Below are 23,517 nucleotides of genomic sequence, written 5' to 3'. Positions count from 1 at the left end.
GTTCTTCTATTCTCTTATCTGGGGCATTAAGGATCTGACCTTCCTTTAGTGCCTTTTTAGACGATGCATGTACATCACAAACATTCAAAGCAGAGTTGCGAGGGAGCGCCCCCTCCCCTTCGAACCCACTCCCAATCTGCGCTCCGGGCGAGAGCGGCTCGGGAGCGCGAAATCGCTTTCGATAAAAGAAATTCCGCTCCCTGCCAAAATCGGAAGCGAGTTTAGGAGCGTCGTTCCCAGAGCGAAAATTAAAGCTCGGGAGGGATCAGGGAGCGATCGCTCCCGAGCTTTTAATTTTCGCTTCGAGAAAAATTTCCGCGGACGCGAAAAAAAAAAATTCATTTAAAAAAAAATTGTTTTAAAGCGACTTGGGGAGCAAAAAAACATTTCATTGTGACTTGAATGAGTTGAGGAGAGCAAAGAAGCGAGGAGAAGCGAGGAGTGACCGCCGAAGAGCAAGGAGCAAGCCTGCAAAGAGGTTAGTAACTTAGTAATTTAGTATTTTAAGCCTTAGTTAGGTAGTAATTTAGTTTAGTTTAGTTAGTTTAGTTTAGTTAGTTTAATTTAGTTTAGTTTAGTTTGGTTTAGTTTATTTAGTAAAAAAATCATGAATCTATATAAAATTAATAAATTAAATTAATTAATCTAAATAAATTAAATTAATTTTCTCATTCCTATTCCCATTCCCATTCCCATTAAATTTTGCAGATTCAAAAGCCTACAAATATCAAACATCATGGACCTGGCTATATTTCTTGGCATTTTCCTCTTCTTGGTCCCTTTTATGGTTATTATGGTGCTGGAGAGTAGGAAATGGAGGGGCCAAAATGAAGAGGGGGATGAAGAAGCTGGAGAAAGTGGATTTGATGAAAACCCCAGTGAGGAGGAGTTGGAGGAGGGTGAACATGACTCTCAAAAAACTAAACAAGACCAAACCCCATTGTGGAAATATGTTAACAGGCCTGAAGCAGGGAGAGGGGGTGGAACCACTAAATTTCATTGCCCCCATTGCAACAATAATTACACAGGTTCATACACCCGTGCCAGAAAACACCTCTGCGGGAAAATGCCATGGGATGGAGATAAACAAATAGGAATCAAAACTTGTGCAGCTGTGTCAGCAGTAGATAAAGCCAAATACATAAGGGAAGAGGAGGAAGCCCAATACAAATCTAAAAATTCAAGGGGTTTCTTTGAACCAAGCTCACAATCACAAGCACAAAGAACTCCTTCAGCATCCTCCCAAGGCAGTGGATATGGAGACAGAGGGTCACCAGCTTTAAGGCGTAGAACCATATCAGATTTCCTTGATGAGGGGTGTAGGAATGATGTGGATTCAAAGGTTATACAGGTTTCTCTATGCATGTGGGATACCATTCAATGTTCTTCGCTCACCTTATTGACACGAAATGGTTTCTGCCATAAATGATGCCCCTAAAGGATACAAGAGCCCTGGGTATGACAAGGCAAGAACCGTTGGACTTGATCATGAAAAAGCAAAAATATCACATTCTTTGAATAGAATGACAAGTTCTTGGACTGACCATGGGGTGTCCATTATATCTGATGGATGGAGAAATGTAAAAGGCAAGCCATTGATAAGTGTTCTTGCTGTGTCTGTTAGTGGTGCCATCTTTCTAACTGCATATGATTACTCAGACAAGTTCAAGACCGCCATCAACATTGCAGAAGCATTACTTGAAACAATTGACCGTATTGGGCCATATAATGTCATCCAAGTCATCATTGATAATGCTCCTAATTTTAAGGCAGCGGGAGCAATTATTGAGGATAAATACCCCAACATATTTTGGTCTGGATGTTTGGTTCACACATTGAACCTTTTGATGCATGATGTTGTCAAGAACAAAAATGCACAATACAAATGCATTGCTGATTTGTACAAGAAACGCAAACAAATGATAAAATTTATTACAAATCATAGCAATACCCATGGCCTTTTCCGCAGTCACTCAAGATTGGAGTTGTTGAGGATTGCGAAGACCAGATTTGGTAGCTATTACCTCACCTTCAGACGCCTTTTGAAGGTAAGAGAGTCATTGGCTAGCATGGTATCAAGTCCACATTGGCAGGTATTAAAGGAAAGGGCTACAAATGTAGCTGACATGTGAGGTTTTGAACTGGTGGAGGAGGCCGCTCTTGATGGTCAATTTTGGTCAAGTGTGAGGCAAGTATTGGATTCCACCAAGCCCATTTATCCCATGATTCGGTTTGTAGATACAGATAAACCAGTGATTGGCGAGGTATATGAGCAGATGGATACCATGTTTGGGCAAATAAAAGATACTATTCATAACAGAGATCCTGACTTGTACAAACTGATTCACGATTTTGCGTGTGTACAGTGGAATAAACTTAATCTTCCACTACATTGCTTGGCGTATATCCTTACGCCAAAATACAACTCTACATCTTGGTTGGGCCAACCTGCACCAGGGGGTGGGATTAGGACCAAACCCCATTTATATGCAGAGGTAACTAGTGGATATTTGCAAGCATTAGAAAATTTGATACCTGACAGGGAGGAAATAGGAATATGCAGCTGTGCGCTTTGAAATAGGCAAATACTTCAGTGGCACTGGTTTGTTTGGTAACTTCCATGCAATGGAAGACAGAGACAGATTTGATTCTCTCACATGGTGGGAAACATATGGCGGCCAGGGACTTTTGCCAAAATTGACAAAAAAAGTTCTATCACAGGTTGTAAATACTTCTTCTGCAGAGAGGTGTTGGAGCACCTACAGCTTCATACATAATGTGAAAAGAAACAGACTCAATGAAAACCAGGCAGAAAGCTTGGTTTATGTGCACTACAACTTGAGGTTGTTGAGTCATTACTGTGATCAGGCTTATGAGGATCCCACATATAAAATTTGGGACAACCATCCAGAGGAAGACAATTTGGAGGATGGCACTATACATCTTGAAGAACTGGAAGAGGAACTTATAAGGGATGAAGATGAAGCAGTTGCAGCAGCCATGCCACCTCCACCATCCAGTAGCAGTGCTCGAGTTCAGAGTCTTGTTCCTTTGCTGTCGCCACCTCCATCTACACCCTCACGTGGAGGGCATGTGCCTTCTAGTTCTGGTCGTTGGTCTGTGTGGGAGACTCCTAGAAGACCACCATGACCTGCTTATGCTCCTGGAGACTCTCGTGGCAAGGGCCACATGTAGATTTAGTATTTACAGTTTACTTGTCTTTTCTAGTTTTTATTAGTTTTCATAACTGTTGAGTCTTGAGTCCTTGACTCTTGACTCTTTCATATCATAATGATATTTTTTGTAAACAATATATGACTGTGACAATGAAAATTTGAAGTTTGAAGTTGGCAATTATAACTCATTGGTAATGATTGTGAATTATGAATATGATGCTTCGTGAAAGACTAAAGTTGTTTCATTTCATTTCATGTTAACAGTTATAAGTTAGAACTTAGAAATATCTAAGATATTATTTCTTGTAATGGTTAAACCAGTGTTGTTAAAAGCGCGATTAAATCGCGCTTTTTTCCCTAAGCCGATTTAATCGCGCGTTTTATGGGAAAAAAGCGGCTAAAAATTTTTTTGCCGATTTTTTCGAAAAAAGCGCTGGGTTGCCAGGACAGCACGATTTTATAAAAAAAAATTTGGTTTTTCATTTGGTCATTTGGGTTTTTTCATGCAATTTTTTTGGAAAGAAACAAATAATTTTTGAGTGGGGCAGCTTAATGATCAATTCTAGGCCCTAGTATGGATATGCTATTCATGGTAATGTTAAATTCTTAAAGTAAAAGTGACATTCTCCTTAATCTTCATTTTCATCCTTTTACTTAAATTTTTAACATTACCATGAAATGACTCAAGATGTTTGAGAGTGGTTCCAGCCTCATTGGATTTCATATGGAGAAAGTAGAATTTTAGATTTCATTTAAAATCCAGCAGACTTATCAGTTTTTCAGGATTTCAGGATTGGGAGATTGTAATGTTTCCAGGTGACTCCACCTGCTCGGGCTACCCCTGCCACCAGTAGAGGACGTGGTCTACCTCCTATAGCTCCTACTTCTAGTTCTTCAGCTTCTAGAGCACATCAGACTCCACTGCCATCTCCACCAGCACAGGCACCAGCATCTATATCTAGAGGGAAAGGGAAAGCTGTGGCATTTTCTCGCAAGAGGGGCAAAGGAGATCAATAGGATTAAACCTCATTTTATTGTATATGACATTATGACATGATGAGATACATTATCATATTTTTTGTTGATATTTTGAGGCTGAGTTGGGACTCAGGAGTCAGGACTTACTATTCAGGACATGATTCAATGTTATGTGTGATTTTAGCGCTAGAAATGATATTAAACATCTTATATATTAGTTTTTTTATCATATTTATGTGTCAATGTATTTATTTTATGTTGTAGATGGTTTAGATATTAAAAAAAATGAAAAAAAAAGAATATTTTTGTACCAAACGCTTTTTCCCGCTTTTTTCCGCTTTTTTCCCGCTTTTTCCGATTTTTTCCGCTTTTTTCCCGGCGCCGATTTAATCCCACTCGCGCTTTTAACAACATTGGGTTAAACATAGCTTACAAGTACAACTTTGGTGATCAATGATGATAAATGTTATATATTGAATTTTCAATTTTGAAAGCTTGAAGTTGAAACTTTAAGATTGAATTTGATGAATCATGATTCACAAGACTCAATATGTTGCAGTTGTAATATGTATGTTACCAACTTGTGAACATGGTTAATGAAGATTATAACTTCTAGATGATTGATGTGATATGGTTCAATGATCAATCTATGGTTTTTTATGTTTTTTATATCTAATTCATCATTCTTCATGTTTTTGTTGACATATATGTATAAAAAATTAAAAAATATAAAAAATATATATATTTTTAAAAAATCGCTCTGGGACTCGCTCCCAAACCGGGAGCTTCTGAAAATGTCACTCCCGCTCCCGTTTTCGCTCCCACTCCCTGCTTTCGCTCCCGCTCCCAAGTAACATTGATTCAAAGAATAGTCTTACAATATTCACGACATATACATGAAAGCATGATGCCTCAATGCTCTTATGCATTAAGTAAAAGTTACAAGATACATCAAGACAGTGAAAACCACTCGCCCCAATAGTGGAGCATTAGAGAAGTCACTTGCTCCTCCAAAACAACTATCTTCCTCTCCAATATCTGGTAGGAGGAGACAAGATGAGAAGTCCTTTACATGAGAAATGATGGTGTATATAAAACAAATGGGGTGACCATTCACATTCCTTGTGACCCTTGGACTACCCTCATCACTGTTTGACTTCTCAATGACCTTTCAACTTCCTACATGACTTTTCGTATTACATGGATGACTCTTGGACTTCCATTTTACATTACATTACTTCGATATTGAATTTACAAAATCCACAAATGACATGGAAAATAATGACTCGTGACAAGACATCACATGACACTGATGACATGGACTGCATAATGATGCGACAGTGCCAAGTTGTCCTTCTTGTTGCTTTGTCTTCAATAAAAGATGTATCCAATACCTCGTCTTCATGAGAGATATGCTTTGTTCTTCATATCTTCCCTCCAAAGGGTTGTGAATCAGATGAAGTCTTCAGGTGGTCCTGATCTTTGTCTTTTGTTGTAATCCAATGTTCCTTCGTCTTCTTGCCTGATGATCATCTTGTCTCCTCAGCTCCTTAGGCGTCTTATAGCATGGTTTCTTTCTCCATCTCCTTCATCATCATCCTGTCATGACATAATAGAGTACTTGTGACTGCAATCCACCCATGACAAGACGACATCAGTCCGATAAACCCCTAGCCTAAGATGATTCATGAAATCACTTGTTAGGGCTAGAATTGGTGACTGGTTGAGTGACTGACTCAAGTACTGTGCAGTTCCAGAGGCCAAGGTCTGAGACTGAGGCTCAAGACTGCGCAATGCATAGTTCAAGATGGCAGGGTCATAAGATTGCGTTGTAGAGGGACTCAATGACTCAAGCTAGAGACTTGAGGCTTGAGACTGCGCAATGCATAGTTCTAGAGGCCTAGGCAGAGGGACTGCGTAATTGAGGGACTCAAGGGCCCAAGCTAGAGGCTGGAGGCTTGAGACTGCGTAGTGTGTAGTTCTGAAGGTCTAGGCTGAGTGATTGCATAGTTGAGGAACTCAAAAGGTCAAGCTTGAGGCTTGAAGTTGCCCAACGTGCAGTTCAGACAAGAGAACAGGTTGGGAGATTGTGTAGTTGAGGGGTTAAAGCCCTCAAGCTTGAGGCTTGAAGTTGCCCAATGTGTTGTTCAGACAAGAGAACAGGCTGGGAGATTGTGTAGTTGAGGGGTTCAAGGCCTCAAGCTTGAGGCTTGAGGCTTGAAGTTGCCCAATGCGTAGTTTTGGAGGGAGAGAAGCCAAGTGATTGCGCAATTCAAGAGCTCATCGTTGAGGCATGATGCTTGAGACTGCGTAGTGCGCAGAGAAGGTTGGTTGGAGCAAGGATTGTGCAGTTCTGGAGTTGAAGGATTGGGACTGAGCACTGAGATTGCATAGTGCACGGTTCCAAGAGGCAAGGCCAAGGCTTGAGGTTTGAGACTGCGAAATGCGCAGTTCAGTAAAGCTGAATGAAGTCAAGTTCCCCGGGAACGAAATTTTCCGGATAAGGCCAAGTGTGAGATTAGTGAGGCTCAAGTGAGCAGAGACAAAACTAGATCATGATCACACACTTGGAGCAGTCGACGACACAACATTGATCACTCAAAAAACAAGAACAACATGATGCCCTCAATGCGACAACAATGCACCATACCTCTCCAAGTGCAACAAAAAAGATACACTTTGCAACGAAAGTGACGACACGTATGCAACAGTGCATGAAACTTTGGGAATGAGTGTAAAACATGTCTACATGACTAGTAGGACTCATCAACACCAAAGTTGCCCCTTGAAACAAGCCAAAACTCCACTTTACATGATAAGTGACACTTCCCATGCCAAAAGACGACATTTTCTATATAAAGAGAAAAGTGTGAACGACACTTCCGATATGAAAACGATGGTGAAAACAATACATGCTAGAGTGTTAATTTTTAACATGTTCTTTGCTTAGGATAGTTACTTCAAAGTTCCAGATTAGCCCATTTAATTTGCAATCACGTAAATCATTATTGACCAGTGTTACTTGGGAGCGGGAGCGAACGCGGGGAGCGGGAGCGACATTTTTAGAAGCTCCTAGTTTGGGAGCGAATCCCAGAGCGTGATATATATATATATATATATATATATATATATATATATATATATATATATTTTGATACATATATGTCAACGAAAAGATGTAGAATGATGAATTAGATATAAAAAACATAAAAAAACATAGATTGAACCATATAACAACAATCATCTAGAAGTTATAATCTTCATAAACCATGTCCACAAGTTAGTAACATAGTAACATACAACATATTGAGTCATGATTCATCAATCTTAAGGTTTCAAGCTTTCAAAATTCAATATATAACATTTATCATCATTGATCACCAAAGTTGTACTTGTAAGCTAAGTGTAACCATTACAACAAATAATATCTAACATGAAATGAAATGTTATAAAATGAAATGAAACAACTTTCAACTTACATGAAGCATAATATTCATAATTCATTACTAATGAGTTATAATTGCCAACTTCAAACTTAAATTGTCATATATTGCTTAAAAAAATATCATAATAAATATGAAAGAGTCAATAGTTATAAAAACTACTAGAAACTAGAAAAGACAAGTAAATCTATTATCTATTGCTTATGCTTGGGCCTCTTGGGAGCGAATCCCAGAGCGTAATATATATATATATATATATATATATATATATATATTGATACATATATGTCAACGAAAAGATGTAGAATGATGAATTAGATATAAAAAACATAAATAAACATAGATTGAACCATATAACAACAATCATCTAGAAGTTATAATCTTCATCAACCATGTCCACAAGTTAGTAACATAGTAACATACAACATATTGAGTCATGATTCATCAATCTTAAGGTTTCAAGCTTTCAAAATTCAATATATAACATTTATCATCATTGATCACCAAAGTTGTACTTGTAAGCTAAGTGTAACCATTACAACAAATAATATCTAACATGAAATGAAATGTTATAAAATGAAATGAAACAACTTCCAACTTTCATGAAGCATAATATTCATAATTCATTACTAATGAGTTATAATTGCCAACTTCAAACTTAAATTGTCATATATTGCTTAAAAAAATATCATAATAAATATGAAAGAGTCAATAGTTATAAAAACTACTAGAAACTAGAAAAGACAAGTAAATCTATTATCTATTGCTTATGCTTGGGCCTCTTGCCACCATGAGAAATGTCTAATTTTTTAGTCTTGTTGGAAAATCAAGATCTTTATCATTAATATCACCCTCTAAGCATTAACATCCAAAGGTATCTTTGTCATTACCTCTATATCTGTATAGGGATCTTTGTCATTAATATCACCCTCTAAGCATTAACATAACATAGAAAAAGCATAGCATGTCAAGTCAAGATTTTGTTTGAGTGATGCGTACATTTTTAGGAGGGTCATGATAGAGGAGTTCAACAACCAATGTCACTAACATCAAGGTACATAGAGGGATTGGTGCTCTTGATTAAATACGAGTCCCATACCCTAATACATGACAAAATTCAATGGAAACAATGCAACCCCGAAATCCTGAAAAACTGATAAGTCTGCTGGATTTTGAATGAAATCTAAAATTCTACTCTTTGCATATGAAATCCAATGAGGTCGGAACCACTCTCAAACATCTTGAGTCACTTCATGGTAATGTTAAAACTTTTAAGTAAAAGGATGAAAATGAAGATTAAAGAGAATGTCACTTTTACTTTAAGAATTTAACATTACCATGAATCGCATATCAATACTAGGGCCATAGACTTGATCATTAAGCTGCCCCACTAAAACCTTATTTGTTTCTTTGAAAAAAATTGCATTTGGAACATCATTGCCAAAAAAAAATTCCAAAAAAGGCAAAATGCTCCCAAAAAGGCAAGGAGCGATTTTTTTTTAGGGAGCGCGCTCCCGACCCGCTCCCAAGTTGCTCCCACCTAGAGCGCGAATTGGGAGCGGGATCGAGGGGGGGTAGGCACTCCCCCGCAACACTATTATTGATAGTAACTGAAGAAAGAACATAAATGAAAAATGTTGAAGACAAGCCAAGACAAGAGAACACGAGAATATGGCACAAGCCAAGGAAAAACCCCAAGATGGGGAAAACCCTTGATCAATTCTTCTTATTATTAGAATCAAATGTGCAGAGAGAGAGAGAGAGAGTACAATAAAAGTCAAGAATGACTTGCCAATTTGAACATACAGATGCACAACCCTTAGATCAATAGATGGCCCAATCACAAATGAAATTCTGAAACAGTCGAGTTGTTCTTGATGTCATACAGCTGAAGAGGCTTGGACTGCAAATCATATCATTTCTGTACTGCCTTTGTTGCTCCTGGTTAGGGCTTGTGACATACTGCAACAACCCTTACAACCACATCCAAAACATCCTTCTATTGCAACCTCTCTTCAAGTAAATTATGTCCTTCCTCCAGTACAAGACTGTACTTAATTCAACCCACAAACAACCTTCATGACAACCTGCCTTCATCAAGATAGGTCTACGGTTAACCAGGGTATATGATGATTGTCCAGTCCCTTTGTTCAACAAGATAATGCCAGCGGCTAGCATGTGGTAGGCTCCTTGAGGATGCAGCTCACCAAGGAGAGGGTTTTCACACCACAAACTCACACCTAAACCCTCCTTATGCCTGCAGTCGGTCTTCATGACAACTCGGATCTGTAATAGGAGATAAGAGAGCCCAAAACAATCCTCATATAAATCCAAACTTTCCTTTTATAGACTCGGCCTCCAGCGTAAGGAACTCGACCCATTAGGTAGCCCAAACAAGACGTCAAACTATCCCTTCCTTCTTCGTTGGAGGTATCCTTACTTCTGCGGCCATTTCAAAGAGAGTAATGAGTGATAAGTATATGACATAGTGTGATGGAGCACTTCTATATATAGTATTCGATGGGGACAAGAGACGAGTCCATTGGGCTTGATGAGCCAACATGTAGGAGAGGCCGACCATAATAATTTGTATGAGATAATTCAAAAATTCAATAACACACTTTCGCTTGACCAAATTAGACAATCTTTATATCGATTTTGGTCCTCTCAAAGAGAGGAATTCAATGTTGCAATTATCTTCCCCATAGGAGTTGTCCAAAGTGGAATTTGGCTCTAGTTGCCAATTTTAACACTCCCTCTCAACTAGGGAGAATTCCACCCACCAATCCATTCATCATTATAGATCATCATGAACCATCTCTATATCTCATCTCTACTCTACGTTGTTGAACACTAATATGAATAATAAAGAAGAATCAATCAAGAGTGGGTCACAAGATCTTACCACTCCCCACTGACAAAAGTCAATCCAGAGGTAAAACCTCAATCAAACTTGATCCTAGATCAAGTTGAAGAACACCATGCATCCTAGTCATAGGGAGTACGGAAAAACCCAATGCGGAAAACCGGTGCAACTATTCTGAGGGTTTATTATTATGCAGTATTTCCTTGAGTACAATTTGGTGCCAAACTGGCTCATGCGACATAGAAAAACAACCAGCAGTAATACCTCTCTATTCGAAAACAGGTATTTAGAAAACCTGTCCCACGAAACCCTCTCTAGCAACTCTGAAGCACTGCGTCAACCTCATAACCCTCTGTGTTAGCCCTTTGAGGCACTGCACAGCCTCTTGGACCCTCTACGTCACTCCCGCTACCCTTTGCGTGGATGACGCAGGCCCTCTGGCCTCTGCACTATCTCTAATCGGCTCTGTGTGGCCTGCTCTAGCTACTGCTTCTTGCTCTCTGCCTCTACGCTGGTCTCTCGGAACTATCTTTGCCTCTCTGTCTAGTACTCACTGCCCCTCGCTACTGATCACTGATTCGACTTTGCTTAGCAACCCCGGTCTAGCAAATGGAATGAGTGATCACTCTAGTGTATCTTCCAACTAACCTTCAAGTCTCTTCTTATACTTTTCCTATTGGTCTTTCAATGGCCGAGATTAAATCTCTAATCAACGGTTAAAGATTGGATTTGGCTTAATCCATGACTTTTGGAACCCCTTCTAACCTAGTTTTATATTAATACCCATTAACATTTTATTTTTCCTAAGTTTAGACTTAGGAACTCCATTAAAAATATTCATTATTTTAATATCTCCCAAATCGGTTAGAATCTGCCCAAACCATTTCTGGGTCTTGGAGATCTCATGTGCTTTAGTCTCTCCACCAATTTTCATGGTTAGAGCACATCCAATGCTACCCCAAATCAACACAAAATGGGTCCAAGGCTTTTGGCATATTTGTAGTGAACTAATTCAAACCTAGGGCACCAAAAAAATAAAAAATTGGCATTAAACCCCCCAACACAAAAAATAATAAGTAACCCCCTGATTTAATTAAAAATAAAAAATAAAAAAAATACTACATTAATTGCAATGTGAATGAAAAATGGCAATAAGAGGCTGAATAAGAAAGTTGAAAAAAATGAAGCTTGCTGTCCAAATATGGAGAAAACCCTTGCATTGGCTCATGGACATGAAAATCATACAAATGGAAAAAAAAACAAAGAAGCAAGATGTTGGTAGGCAAAAAGTCAAGCAAGCATAACCCTAAATCTATGAAAAAAATCATTAACATAGGGGTTTTTAAGAACATACCTATTAAAGGAAGAAATGAAGTTTGTCTCACTGTTCTTCAATCTTTGATGCACAAAAAATTCTTAGTTGGTGGTGATAATGGCTGTTTGATCCTCAATCCCTCCTTGACAACCACCACAAAGCTCTCCCCTTTCCTTCTCCAACACTCAAAAACCGAAATGAGGATAAAAAAAGGCAAATTTCCCTTTCCTAGCCGCGGCCCAGACGGCCCAATGATATTTTATATCGTCAGGCGATATTTTGCCGAGATATCGGCGATCTCTCGATATTTCCAATATCTACCGATATGTCGGCAATATTGTCATCACTGATGGGTAGCACCAACACTACTCTTTGCATATTACTGAGAAAAGCATAGGATCAACCACTTTGCATACGACCATAAAAAAATATTTAGACATGCACAAGAAACAGCTTGGTTATCACCATGAGTTAAATGGAGAGTTCCAACAACAGGAGTAGGCTTCTAAATGTTGTCCGTATTTAGGTAACTCAATACCCAATGGTCACTGATAAATAGAAGGGAGAAGCAATTTCACATAAAGCGTTTTAGATACACAGAATCAATCCCAACTCTATCGTTTGAATATTTGTCATTTGTGATTAAAATGTATAAGGATGAGATCGGATTCACTTTTTCAACCAACAAGTGCAAACTGACTTCAAACTTCCAGGACATTTCAATCTTAAAAATGGAAACGTCATAGAAAAAAATAAAAAAATAAATAAAGACTTATTCTAGACATCAAACGCACATCATTTTAACTGCCTGCAAACATAATAGATCTGATCAAATGGATGAATATAAGCCTATCAAGTTTCATTGTCTTTAGGTTTTAAATAAACTAATAAAAGACACCAAACATAGAATTGAAAGTGGTACAGTACCTGACACAAGGAAAAACTTTTTGTCATGTGATAGTTGGGGTTGCAGTTTACTTCAAATATATCTCTTCCTGGTCAGAGTTTACCTTCCATGTTTTATTTCAATATTTTGACTAAAACCGAAGTAGTTGTTTGGCCACAGCTTGCAAGGGTTCATGACAATTTCATGAATGTATGTTCAACCACATTCTCATAATCCAGAGAATTATGTTACAGTTCAACCCGGATGAAAACTAAATTACTAAATTGAGAAGCATCTTTGATTTACCATCCATTTCATGTCCATCAACATGCAGGTGACACTTTAATCTCTATGGATTTTACATATCCCGCTGCTAACTCTATTATAACTCTTGACTAAGGAATTAATCATCATCGGGAAGGTTCTCAGTTTTCACATGCCCTGTTTCCTATGTAGTGTTAGAAGTCCTTAATTTCTCTATTTTCAATTGCAAACTAAGAAAATGGAAACAAATTAAACAAAAAAGACTTGAAAGTTTAAACTACATATGAAATTTACCGATTGTAGTTGAAGTGTTGTCTTGAAAAGCCCATGTTGGATCCCACAAAGCATAGCCAAAAGCAGAGTCCAGTTCCAAGGAGGTCTTTGTGACATCAGTGACCCACCAGCAATCTTTGATTACACGGGCTGCTTCTGCATAGAAGTGCATATGAAAGGGTGATGGTAACTGCGCTAACAGAAGGCCGCAAGCTTGAATCATAAGGGAAGATGAAGCTTGAGCAGCACTGCTATTCCCTGAACCAGTACCACTAGCATTTAGCCCAGGTGCTGATGCAGTTGATTTATTTGTACTCATCGAATCTGCGGTTCCACCTGATGGTGATGTTGGCATGATAGAGCTTTGGCTAATTCCACTGGACATACCTTGTGTGGAAAGGCTAGACTGAACTTGACTTGGTTGCACATGTACAACTATTTGAACTAGTGTGGACACTATTTGAGGAACAGATGGAGGAAGTGACAAGATCTCAATAACTGCAGTTTCCAATAACAGCTGTGTGTATGTTCCAGGATCCTGATTTTGGTAAAACACTTTCTGACTCTCTGGAACATTTGATGCTACAGATTGGATTGCTGCTTGAGCCCTGTTTCCCCCTGTACATGAAAATGTGCCAGAGCTATCACCCATAGATACACTTGACCTGATAGGAGGTATCACATTATTCACAAGGCCTAACAGAAGATTAGAGAAATAGTCAGATGATGGGCATGAGCCAGAGTTGGACATAATATGTTGTAGGAATGCTTCAGAGAAAGGAATCTGCATTGAAACTAAAACCAGTTCAGCAAAAAAGCCAACAGGCAAAAAAAATGGCTGACCCAAAAAAAACATTCAAAATGTAAATGTAAATAATAACTGTTGTAAAAGTCATCAAAGCACAGCAAAATGTTACCTTAGGAATGTCAAGAATGGTTAGAATTCTCACGACAAGCTTACTAGGGATATGACCATGAAAATATGCAAGAATGCCACGCACAAATGTGAATCGCAAAGGATGGTAGACCATGAGTCCAGAATACGTAGCAAGAACTCTTTCTGCAGTGTCTGTCGCATCATTCTCAATAAGCCTGTAAATAATCAAGGGAATTACTGGCAATCCACGCACTGCCATGTCATCAAAAAACAAAGGGTACCTGCATTCCATCAAATATAATGAGATTGTGTGATTTAAACTTCATTACTGACATAAACTATCTAGGAAGAAACCTGCTTTCTACAATAACGTGAGTCTTAAATAGGAACGAAATTTGCATTTTATTGGCAATATCATATATCATATACATGTGAAATAAAATCAGCATATTTTGATTCACTTGGATTTAAACAAAACAAAAAAACAGTCCATTTGTTATTGTCAAAAATAGGGACAACATCTAGAAATCTCAAGTACAAAAAAGAAGCATGAAGAATGCGTGACTACTACTATCTGGCAATTCCATTTCATCAGAGCAGTCACATTTTACAGTACAATGAGAACGAAGACAAGGAAAGTCCCAACAGACTTCAATCTCTTAGAATTCAGATTACAACCAACATACAGGCAGACTTACATTAAATGATATAGATACCATCAGCCAATCCCGGAAAAGTCAGATGGAGGCAAAACTTTGCTACATGGCGAGAGATTAAAAATGTTTAGAACCATGATTGTGTTGAATTAAATTGCAAATATTTTCCATATATTAGATTTTGCTTTCATGTTGAATTTCAATAGAATAGTTAGAAACCTCACCCTACATATATTGTGCATTACACTTCACAAGTTTACCAACTCAGATTGATGATTTAAATGTAACGTAATTCTAATTCAAAAGAATTGACTTACAATGTCTTCCATTCTTGTGTGCATCCTTCCTTTCACGTTGATCATGCTGATGTGTTTATATGCTATTTAGATATCATGTTTAACTTGTTAGCTAATATTTTACTTTAGTATTATTATATCCTACATCGCAAGGATCACGATCAGCATCCTGCTCAGTTGCTATCAACAAGTTGCTATGAGTGGACAAGTAACAAGTCTTCGAGCACCAGGGATTGTTGGGATTCTCATGCACTCATTTGACCAAATGGATCTGTAGGAATTTACAGAGTAAGTTCCTTAGATAGAACACCAAAGGACACCACTCACAAACAGATCACAGATCAGTACACCAATGTTCTTGACGTGGTTAAAACCCTCAAAGAGGGAAACAATCCACGGCCTGAGCCAACGCGGCCACTTCAGGGAATTTATTAATGTAAAAGAAAGAAACTTTACATAAGTTTCTCTCATAAACGGTCACCTAACAAATGACCCTCCATGCTCTTTAAATAGAGATCATGGACCAATTAGGTGTTAAGCCACGGAACAAATGTCGGTAATACCGAGTAGAGAATGAATCATCGAATCACTTCATGTCTAGAACATATCGTGATCGTCGGATTATAAGTTACAAAAAGTACATACTAAAGCAACACACTTTACCTAACTATACACTAGACCAAATTATACTTAATTATTTCCTGTGTCGGAATATCCTAACATCCCCCCTTAAGAACTTGGGATAGGATTGAAGGATGTACAAAGATGACACAATAGGAGAAGGAAGGAGGCATTAGAGCCTATCCCACCTTAGTGAAAACTTCCTGAACTCTAACCATAAATCGAAGTTTAGTAAACTTCGCCTATGTCAAAGCCTTTGTAAAGATGTCTACAACTTGATTATCGGTTGAACTATATTGCACTTCAAGAACATGGTCATGAATGAGCTTTCTGATGAAGTGCATGTGTAGTTCAATGTGTTTGTTGCGTTGATGTTGGACTAGATCTTTGCATAGTTGAATGGCACTTTAATTATCACACCAAAGTGTAGTCGGATGTTGCTGCTGAAAACCAAACTCTGACAAGATCTGACGAAGCCACGAGGCTTCCTTACTAGCTTCAATGGTGCCATGATACTTTGCTTTTGTTGAAGAAAGAGAAATGGAACTTTGTTTTTTGCAATCCCATGTAATAGGTCCAAAACCAAGAGTGAAGACATAACCTGCAGTAGACATCCGATCATCAAGGTCACTAGCACAATCAGAATCAGTGAAACCAACCAATAGAGGAGATGCTTCTTCACTGTAATGAATCCCAAATTGAACTGTACCTCGAACATAACAAAGTATTCTTTTCACTGCTTTCCAATGACTTTCATGTGGGTTTTGCATAAACCGAGCAACAAGGCCAACAACAAAAGAAAGGTCAGGATGGGTATGGGTCAGATACAAAAATTTTCCAACAAGATGACGGTATAAAGTAGCATCAACTTCAGGGGAAGTACAAGTGACTGAAAGTTTGGCTCCAGACTGAAAGGGAGAAGGGGTTGGCTTATAGTCTTCCATGTGAAAGTGGCATAGAAGATCACAGGCATACTTGGACTGGGAAACAAAAATACCTTCTTTGGATTGCAAGACTTCAAGACCAAGAAAATAATGCAAGTGTCTAAGTCTGTCATTTCAAACTGCTTTTTAAGGTTGGACTTCACATGGTTTATAAAGTTGGGATCACTAGCAATAAGGATAAGATCATCAACATAAAGAACAAAAATGATAAGAGACTTACCCACTTTCTTGGTGAAGACAATATTTTCAGAATGACACCTAGAAAAGCCAGTATCTAAAAAAAAGCTATCCATTTTGGCATACCAAGCCCGAGGGGCTTGCTTGAGACCATAAAGGGATTTCTTAAGCCGACATACAAGACTGGAGTTGTTTGTATAAAGCCAGGAGGTTGTTCCATATAGATTTCTTCATGCAAGTCCCCACGCAAGAAGGCGGATTTAACATCCATCTAATGGAATTCCCATTTGAAAGAGGCGGCAAGGGAAAGAACAAGGTGGATAGAGTTCATTTTGGCAACAGGAGAGAAGGTTTCAGTATAGTCAATGCCTTCAACTTGTGAAAAACCCTTAGCAACAACATGAGCTTTATGTTTATCAACTTTTCCATCTAGTCCAAACTTGGTTCTGTAAACCCATTTGCATCTAACAAGTTTTCATCCCTTTGGAAGAGGAACAAGGTCCCATGTATCATTTGCCAATAATGAACGATATTCTTCATTCATAGTTGTGTCCCAATTTGGATGGCCTAAAGCTTCTACAAAGGTGTCAGGATCATAATTCATTGAAGCTTGAGCCAGTAAATACGAGGCTCTATCGAACTGAGAATGTGTACGACATTGATCTGTAGGATCACTTGCAAGAGCACCTGCTTCATCTCGAGAAGCGTGGACCCATTTTGGAAGCTAAGGAGCTAATGGAGGATCCCGAGAAGGTGGGGAGGATTGTCATCCTTGCTGTCATCCTCTGAAGAAGGAATATCTTCAGAAGTAGAAGGGATAGAGAGAGGTGGCACATCCGTCGAACTAGGCTCATAGGCCAATATATTTTCAGCAAACTTTACATTTCTTCTAATGATAACATTTTTGGATTTAGGTTGAAGAAGTCTATATCCTTACATCTTCAGAATATCCAATAAAATACATTTTTCACTCTTAGGTTCTCAGGGTTTATGTTTCTCATTTGGAATATGGGCGCATGCTTCACTTCCAAAAACACGAAAGTGACTTACATCTGGTTTAATTGAGCTCCATGCTTCTTCTAGAGATATTCTTTAAAACCTTAGTAGGAGTGTGATTTACTATGTAATTTCACATTTAATTGCTTCTGCCCAAAAATTAAGACTAAGTCCTTTAGATTGAAGCATACAATTAGCCATTTCCTTTAAGGTGCGACTCTTCCTTTCAGCTACACCATTTTGTTGTGGAGTATATGGAACAGTATGTTGCAATTGAATTCCATGCTCAGTGCAAAAGTTGATGAATTTGTTGCTAACATATTCTCCGCCACTATCAGATCTTACCTTAAGAATTTGATGTCCAGATTGTTTCTCAACAAAGGCCTTAAAGGTCAAGAACATGTTAAAGACTTCACTCTTGAGTTTTAAGAAGCATACCCAAGTGCGTCTGGAGAAATCAGCAATGAAAGCTAAGAAAGACTTGTAGCCAGAGAATGAAACAACTGGAAGTGAACCACATAAATCACTATGAACAAGCTGTAAAGGGGCTGAGGCGTGCCAAGATGCACATTTTTCAAAACTATCCCAATGATGTTTTCCGAGTACACATCCGGAACAAACACCATCTCTGCAAGATACCATAGAAGACCTGTCACCATATTTTCTTTACATAGATATTGAAGGGAGCAATAGTTTAAGTGGCCAATTCGCTCATGCCCAAGTTTGCTCACATCATCATTATGAACAACAAATACCGAGGGAAGAGTTGATGACCCAAAGTTGTTAAACTTATACAACCTTGTAGAATCATCAACAATGCCAGTAGCTAAAATCTGTCTAGGATCTCTTAGGTCCTTAATTACAACATCGTGAGGTGAAAATTCAACGGTTTTACCTTCCCCTGAATGAGTTATCTGATATATAGATGGTTGCACGATAAGGTAGGAACACAATACAGCATTAAATTGACCATTGTCTAGATGAATAGTTCCAGTCCCTACAACACTAAGAGATCTATCATCATCGACATATATAATTTTGGTGTTACAATCATTTAAAGAAGAAAACATAGTTTTGTTTTTGGCCATGTGATAAGAAACTCTAGAATCAATGAGTCACTCATGAGAATGAGAAGAAGATACATTTAGTTCATAACCAGATCAAGATGCTTGACAACTACATGCAGAAAGTGCTATTCCTAAAGATGAAGTTGAAGTTGAAGAGTGCTCCAAGTGGATGTTATGCTTCTTCGTTGTTGCTTCCAAGGCTTCCATCTTTTTAAAGCATTTGGATTCTACGTGACCATCACGATTACAAAAGTTGCAATGTCTATCAGTCTTCTTCCCTTTGTTTTTAGTTGCCTTATCATTTTGTTGAGTTGATTTTTCATTGTAAGACTAACATTGCTTAGGACCCTTGTTTGGTTTAGGACCATTCTTTTTAGGATGTTGCTTCTTAGGATTCTTTGAACTTGGTTGTTACTGGGTTGCTACGGTTTTCTTAGAAGAGTTTCCAGTATTAAGAAGACCAAGATGTAAGGGTTTTTCTTGCTCTCTTATTAAAGAATCACAACACGCATCAACTTGTAGGCTTGTCCTTGAGAAATAAAGACTTCTCTAGTAGAATGTAAGGTGGAAACAAACACAGAGTCAATTGATCCTAACTTAGTAAGAATGGAATAGATAAAGCTACCATCTTCTTTTTTAACCTTAACACCTTCCAAAAGAAATCTAAGGGTCTTGAACTTGGACAAAAAATCTTTAGTCGAAGAAAAATTATTGGGGTCCAATGTAAGCAACAAATTTTCGACTCGATGGGCTCTAATTTCATTTTTAATTTCAAAAACATTGTTGAGCTTTTTCATTGCTTCATCGGAGGTATCAATTTCTGTGATATGGAATCTAAGGTTAGGAGAAATAGACATCCCTATCAACCCACATGCTTCATTTTACTTATTTTCCCATTTGGCTTGCTTATCTTCATCTTGAGATTTAGACTCTTGGCCTGAGGCTATTCTATAAAGACCTTTACTTCTAAGTAAATCCACCATGTAGAATAGCCATTGGAAGTAGTTGGTGCTGTCAAGAATAACTAGGCATGGACTTTTCATTTTAAAAGAAATTGAAGCTATATATGTTGAAACTTAGTGTTCAAATGGAAAGATCTCGAAAAATCACGCTGATTAAAAAAAAACGACTTTGAAAATGACTTCCGGATGAAGAAGTTATGGTTTTTTTAAGAAAAGTCGTTGAAGATGCCAATGAACCACGTGAATGTTTGGAAGTTGATGATAATTTTATATTCAAAACAAAAATCCATGCCCCCCTCCAAATTTAATCTAATTAACTCACTTTTAAAAAAAGATTACTTTATGTGACCCACTTTTATAATAAGTGAAAGTCACTTTTACAATGGTGCTTTATGAACTATCCACTAAATTGTAACTTAAATAAAAGATAAAGTGACTTTAGAATTTTAAGTGACTCACCTTTTATAATGGGTGAGAACACTTTTACATAAAGTAACTTTAAAACACAAGTTACATGTGCTTTTTGAAAAAGTAACTCAACAAAAAGAAAGACTTGAACCCAAGACCTCTATTTTCATAAAGTAACTTTAGACCAAGTGAGCTAGTTTAAAAGGTTAGTAATTGTTGGAAAGGAGAAAGGGGTTTTTTATTGCTCACTGAAGCTTTGGGGTGCGTGCTTACTTAAAAAACCCTTTTATGCCAGCAAAACAAAAAAAAAACCACACAAACCAAATGAACAAGCAAAAGTATCCAAGCCTTTCGACTTAGAGTTAGATTTGGCCGGAAACCAGATATTTTCCTCAATGTTTCTGATTTTCTGAGATCGGACTAAGGCGTGGCAGAAAAGAGCATACGCATGAGAAAAATCCTTTCTTTCTGTTTTTGGTTTACCCAAATCGCACAGAGTCGCAGAGCAAAGAGCATATGCAGAAATGAAAGGTATAGATATGGTAACAAAAAACAATTATAGAGGACTATAAACCAAAATGAACAAAGAGATAAATAACTATAACTGCAAATAAAGACTGTATACCTTCATATCTTAAAAATGACGTAGCTACAGCTACTGCAAACATTTTCGCGTCAAACGAAAGGGGTTCCTCACTAGAACAAATGCTTCTAACACAATAGAGCAATCCTCTCAGCCTAAAAGTAGTCAAAAGCAATAGATCTATGAAACGACAGTCGAATGTAGTTGTACAGGCTTCAGATTTGGATCACCAACAGATGCGGCCCTCGAATAGCTCTGATACCATGTAGGAATTTACAGGGTAAGTTCCTTAGATAGAACACCAAAGAACACCGCTCACAAACAGATCACAAATCAGTACACCAGTGTTCTCCAGTATTATTGACGTGGTTAAAATCCTCAAAGATGGAAACAATCCACGGCCTGAGCCAACGCGGCCACTTCAGGCAATTTATTAATGTAAAAAGAAAGAAAATTTACATAAGCTTCTCTCATAAACGGTCACCTAACAAATGACCCTCCATGTTCTTTAAATAGAGATCATGGACCAATCAGGTGTTAAGCCATGGCTCAAGTGTCGGTAATACCGAGGAGAGAATGAACTGTCGGATTACTTCATGTCTAGAACATATCGTGACTGTCGGATTGTAAGTTACAAAAAGTACATACTAAAGAAACACACTTTACCTAACTATACACTAGACCAACTTATTAATTATTTCCTATGTGTCGGAATATCCTAACAGGATCATATGCTCTAGGGTGAGCACATGTCCCCTACTTGGAACTAGACATTACCCACAAAAAATTGGCTAGCCCCTAGGAGAAAATTTTCTCCTTGTTTGATAACCAGTTAGTCAGTGGCACCATGATGATCAATACATAACACTATGCCAGAATTTTCCACCTATTTCTGCAATCAGATTTCTCTTCCATCTGGCATTTTCTCTTGAAGGAAGGAGGGTCATCTATCTGCAAGTACTCTACCATTCTTGCAATCATGTGCTTTCATTTAATGTTATGGGCGCATTAATATGTATCACAGGGAAAATTTGATGATTGACTGATCTCAATTGTATTCTTGTTTCCACACTTCACCTAGGAGGTTAGCCTTTGACTCTAGTCTAGTGGGACCTCCTCTAAGGCCTTAGGGTTTAGGAAAGGCATCGTTAGGGAGACACAAATTGATATAGTGTGTCCAAGGTAATCCATACTTACAACTTCCCATCTCTCCAATTTATCCATCTCCATTCTTTGGGCTTGCAATGATTAGACCTTGTGATTGTCACCCTATATCCACATCCTTGAGTCAATGCCCAAAAACATGGCCCCAGAGGTTGAAGCATGTAAAATAAACTTAAAATAATATAAATCCACAATGAAAGAAAATGTAAAATGCAAAAGACAGCTAAGACAATATTAGCACATGGTAAAAAGTCCAGCGTGAGCACTAACCCCCTCATTAGTCATCACCTAAGTCACATGACATGTCCACCCCACCCCTTGTGTCACATATTTCACATGTTGTACATGACATGTGAATGACACATGTCTAACACAAGTTTGACTCGTGTCATGTTTGTAGGACACGAGTTTCACTAGTATCGGACATGAGCCCTTCTAGTGTCCTGAAATTTGGACACGTGTCCAATGAAAAAAGCATCTTTATATCGACCTATTGCCTCATTCTCACTCAATTCAATCACAGGCTTGGATCTCTCAAAGGCTTTGGGGTGCAGCTAAGGGTGATTAAGAAAACTTAGAAGGGATTCCAAGTGTGTTGGGAAATTGATTCTCCATGCCATAAAAATGTTATGCAATTAATGGTAATCGTAATTCTTAAAGTAAAAGGAGGAAAATGAAAGATAAAGGACTTAAATTTTTTAAATTATCATTAATTGAATGATGATGTTTGAGAGTGGTTATGACCTCATTGAATTCCATATGGAGAAAGTAGACTTTTAGATCCAACTCAAAATCTAGCAAACTTTATAGTTTTCAAGATTTCAAGATTGGGGGCGTTGCAACGTTTCCATTGGAGTTTGTCATGTATGAGGGTACAGAACTAGCATTTAATTAAGAAACCAAGCCCTCAATGTACCTCGATGTTGGTGGCATTGGTTGTTTAACTCCTCTATCATGACCCCAGTAAAAATGTATCCATTAAACAAAATCCCGTTTTGACATGTTAAGTTTTGTCTCTCTTATTTTAATGATTAGAGGGTGATATTGAAGACGAATCCCAATATAGGCAATGATTTTGATGATACGTAGTACTAGTTATTTGTTGTAGCATGATTTTTTTTTGGGTTGTACAAACCATTGAGGGTATCTTGATTGATGTATTTTTGGTTCAGAGACTGATCGCACTCAATGTTATTTTTGATATATGCATTAGTTGTAGGATTGAATTTGTACCATCATCATGTAAAAGTTTTATATGTTTCATATTTTATGTGTAATTCACTAATGTGTTGTATTTTTTAATATAATACATTTGATGTGTCCTCATGTCATGTGACATAGGCCATCACTCAATACCTCTAACATTTCGTGCTTCATTTGACGAAAGGAACTCTTGAAATTCCCAAACCCGATGAGCGAGAAACTACATCTTAAGGGGGTGTTGAAAAAATATAATAGCAAGCTTGGGCTCCTAAGCTATGCACCAATTAGAGACAATTCATTAAAGTAAAAGACACACCAAAGGGGTGCAAAAACTAAGACAGAGGAAAGTGGTAACTTATGCC

At 37.9% G+C, this 23,517-nt stretch overlaps 1 protein-coding gene across 1 annotated transcript in view; it reads right to left on the bottom strand.

Annotated features, from left to right (window-relative positions):
• LOC149224256 (mediator of RNA polymerase II transcription subunit) overlaps positions 1-23,517 on the bottom strand; it is a 428,548-nt gene that overhangs the window by 22,000 nt on the left and 383,031 nt on the right. Inside the window, 2 exon segments of the mRNA XM_089386058.1 lie at positions 13,223-13,985; positions 14,119-14,359. Coding sequence (XP_089242184.1) covers positions 13,223-13,985; positions 14,119-14,359 — 1,004 coding nt within the window.

The sequence above is a fragment of the Pinus tabuliformis genome, chromosome Q (assembly GCF_031772625.1).
Source record: "Pinus tabuliformis cultivar Carrire ecotype Pingquan chromosome Q, CPIR1, whole genome shotgun sequence".
NCBI lineage: Eukaryota > Viridiplantae > Streptophyta > Pinopsida > Pinales > Pinaceae > Pinus > Pinus tabuliformis.
This window is presented reverse-complemented; position numbering and strand designations above follow the sequence as displayed.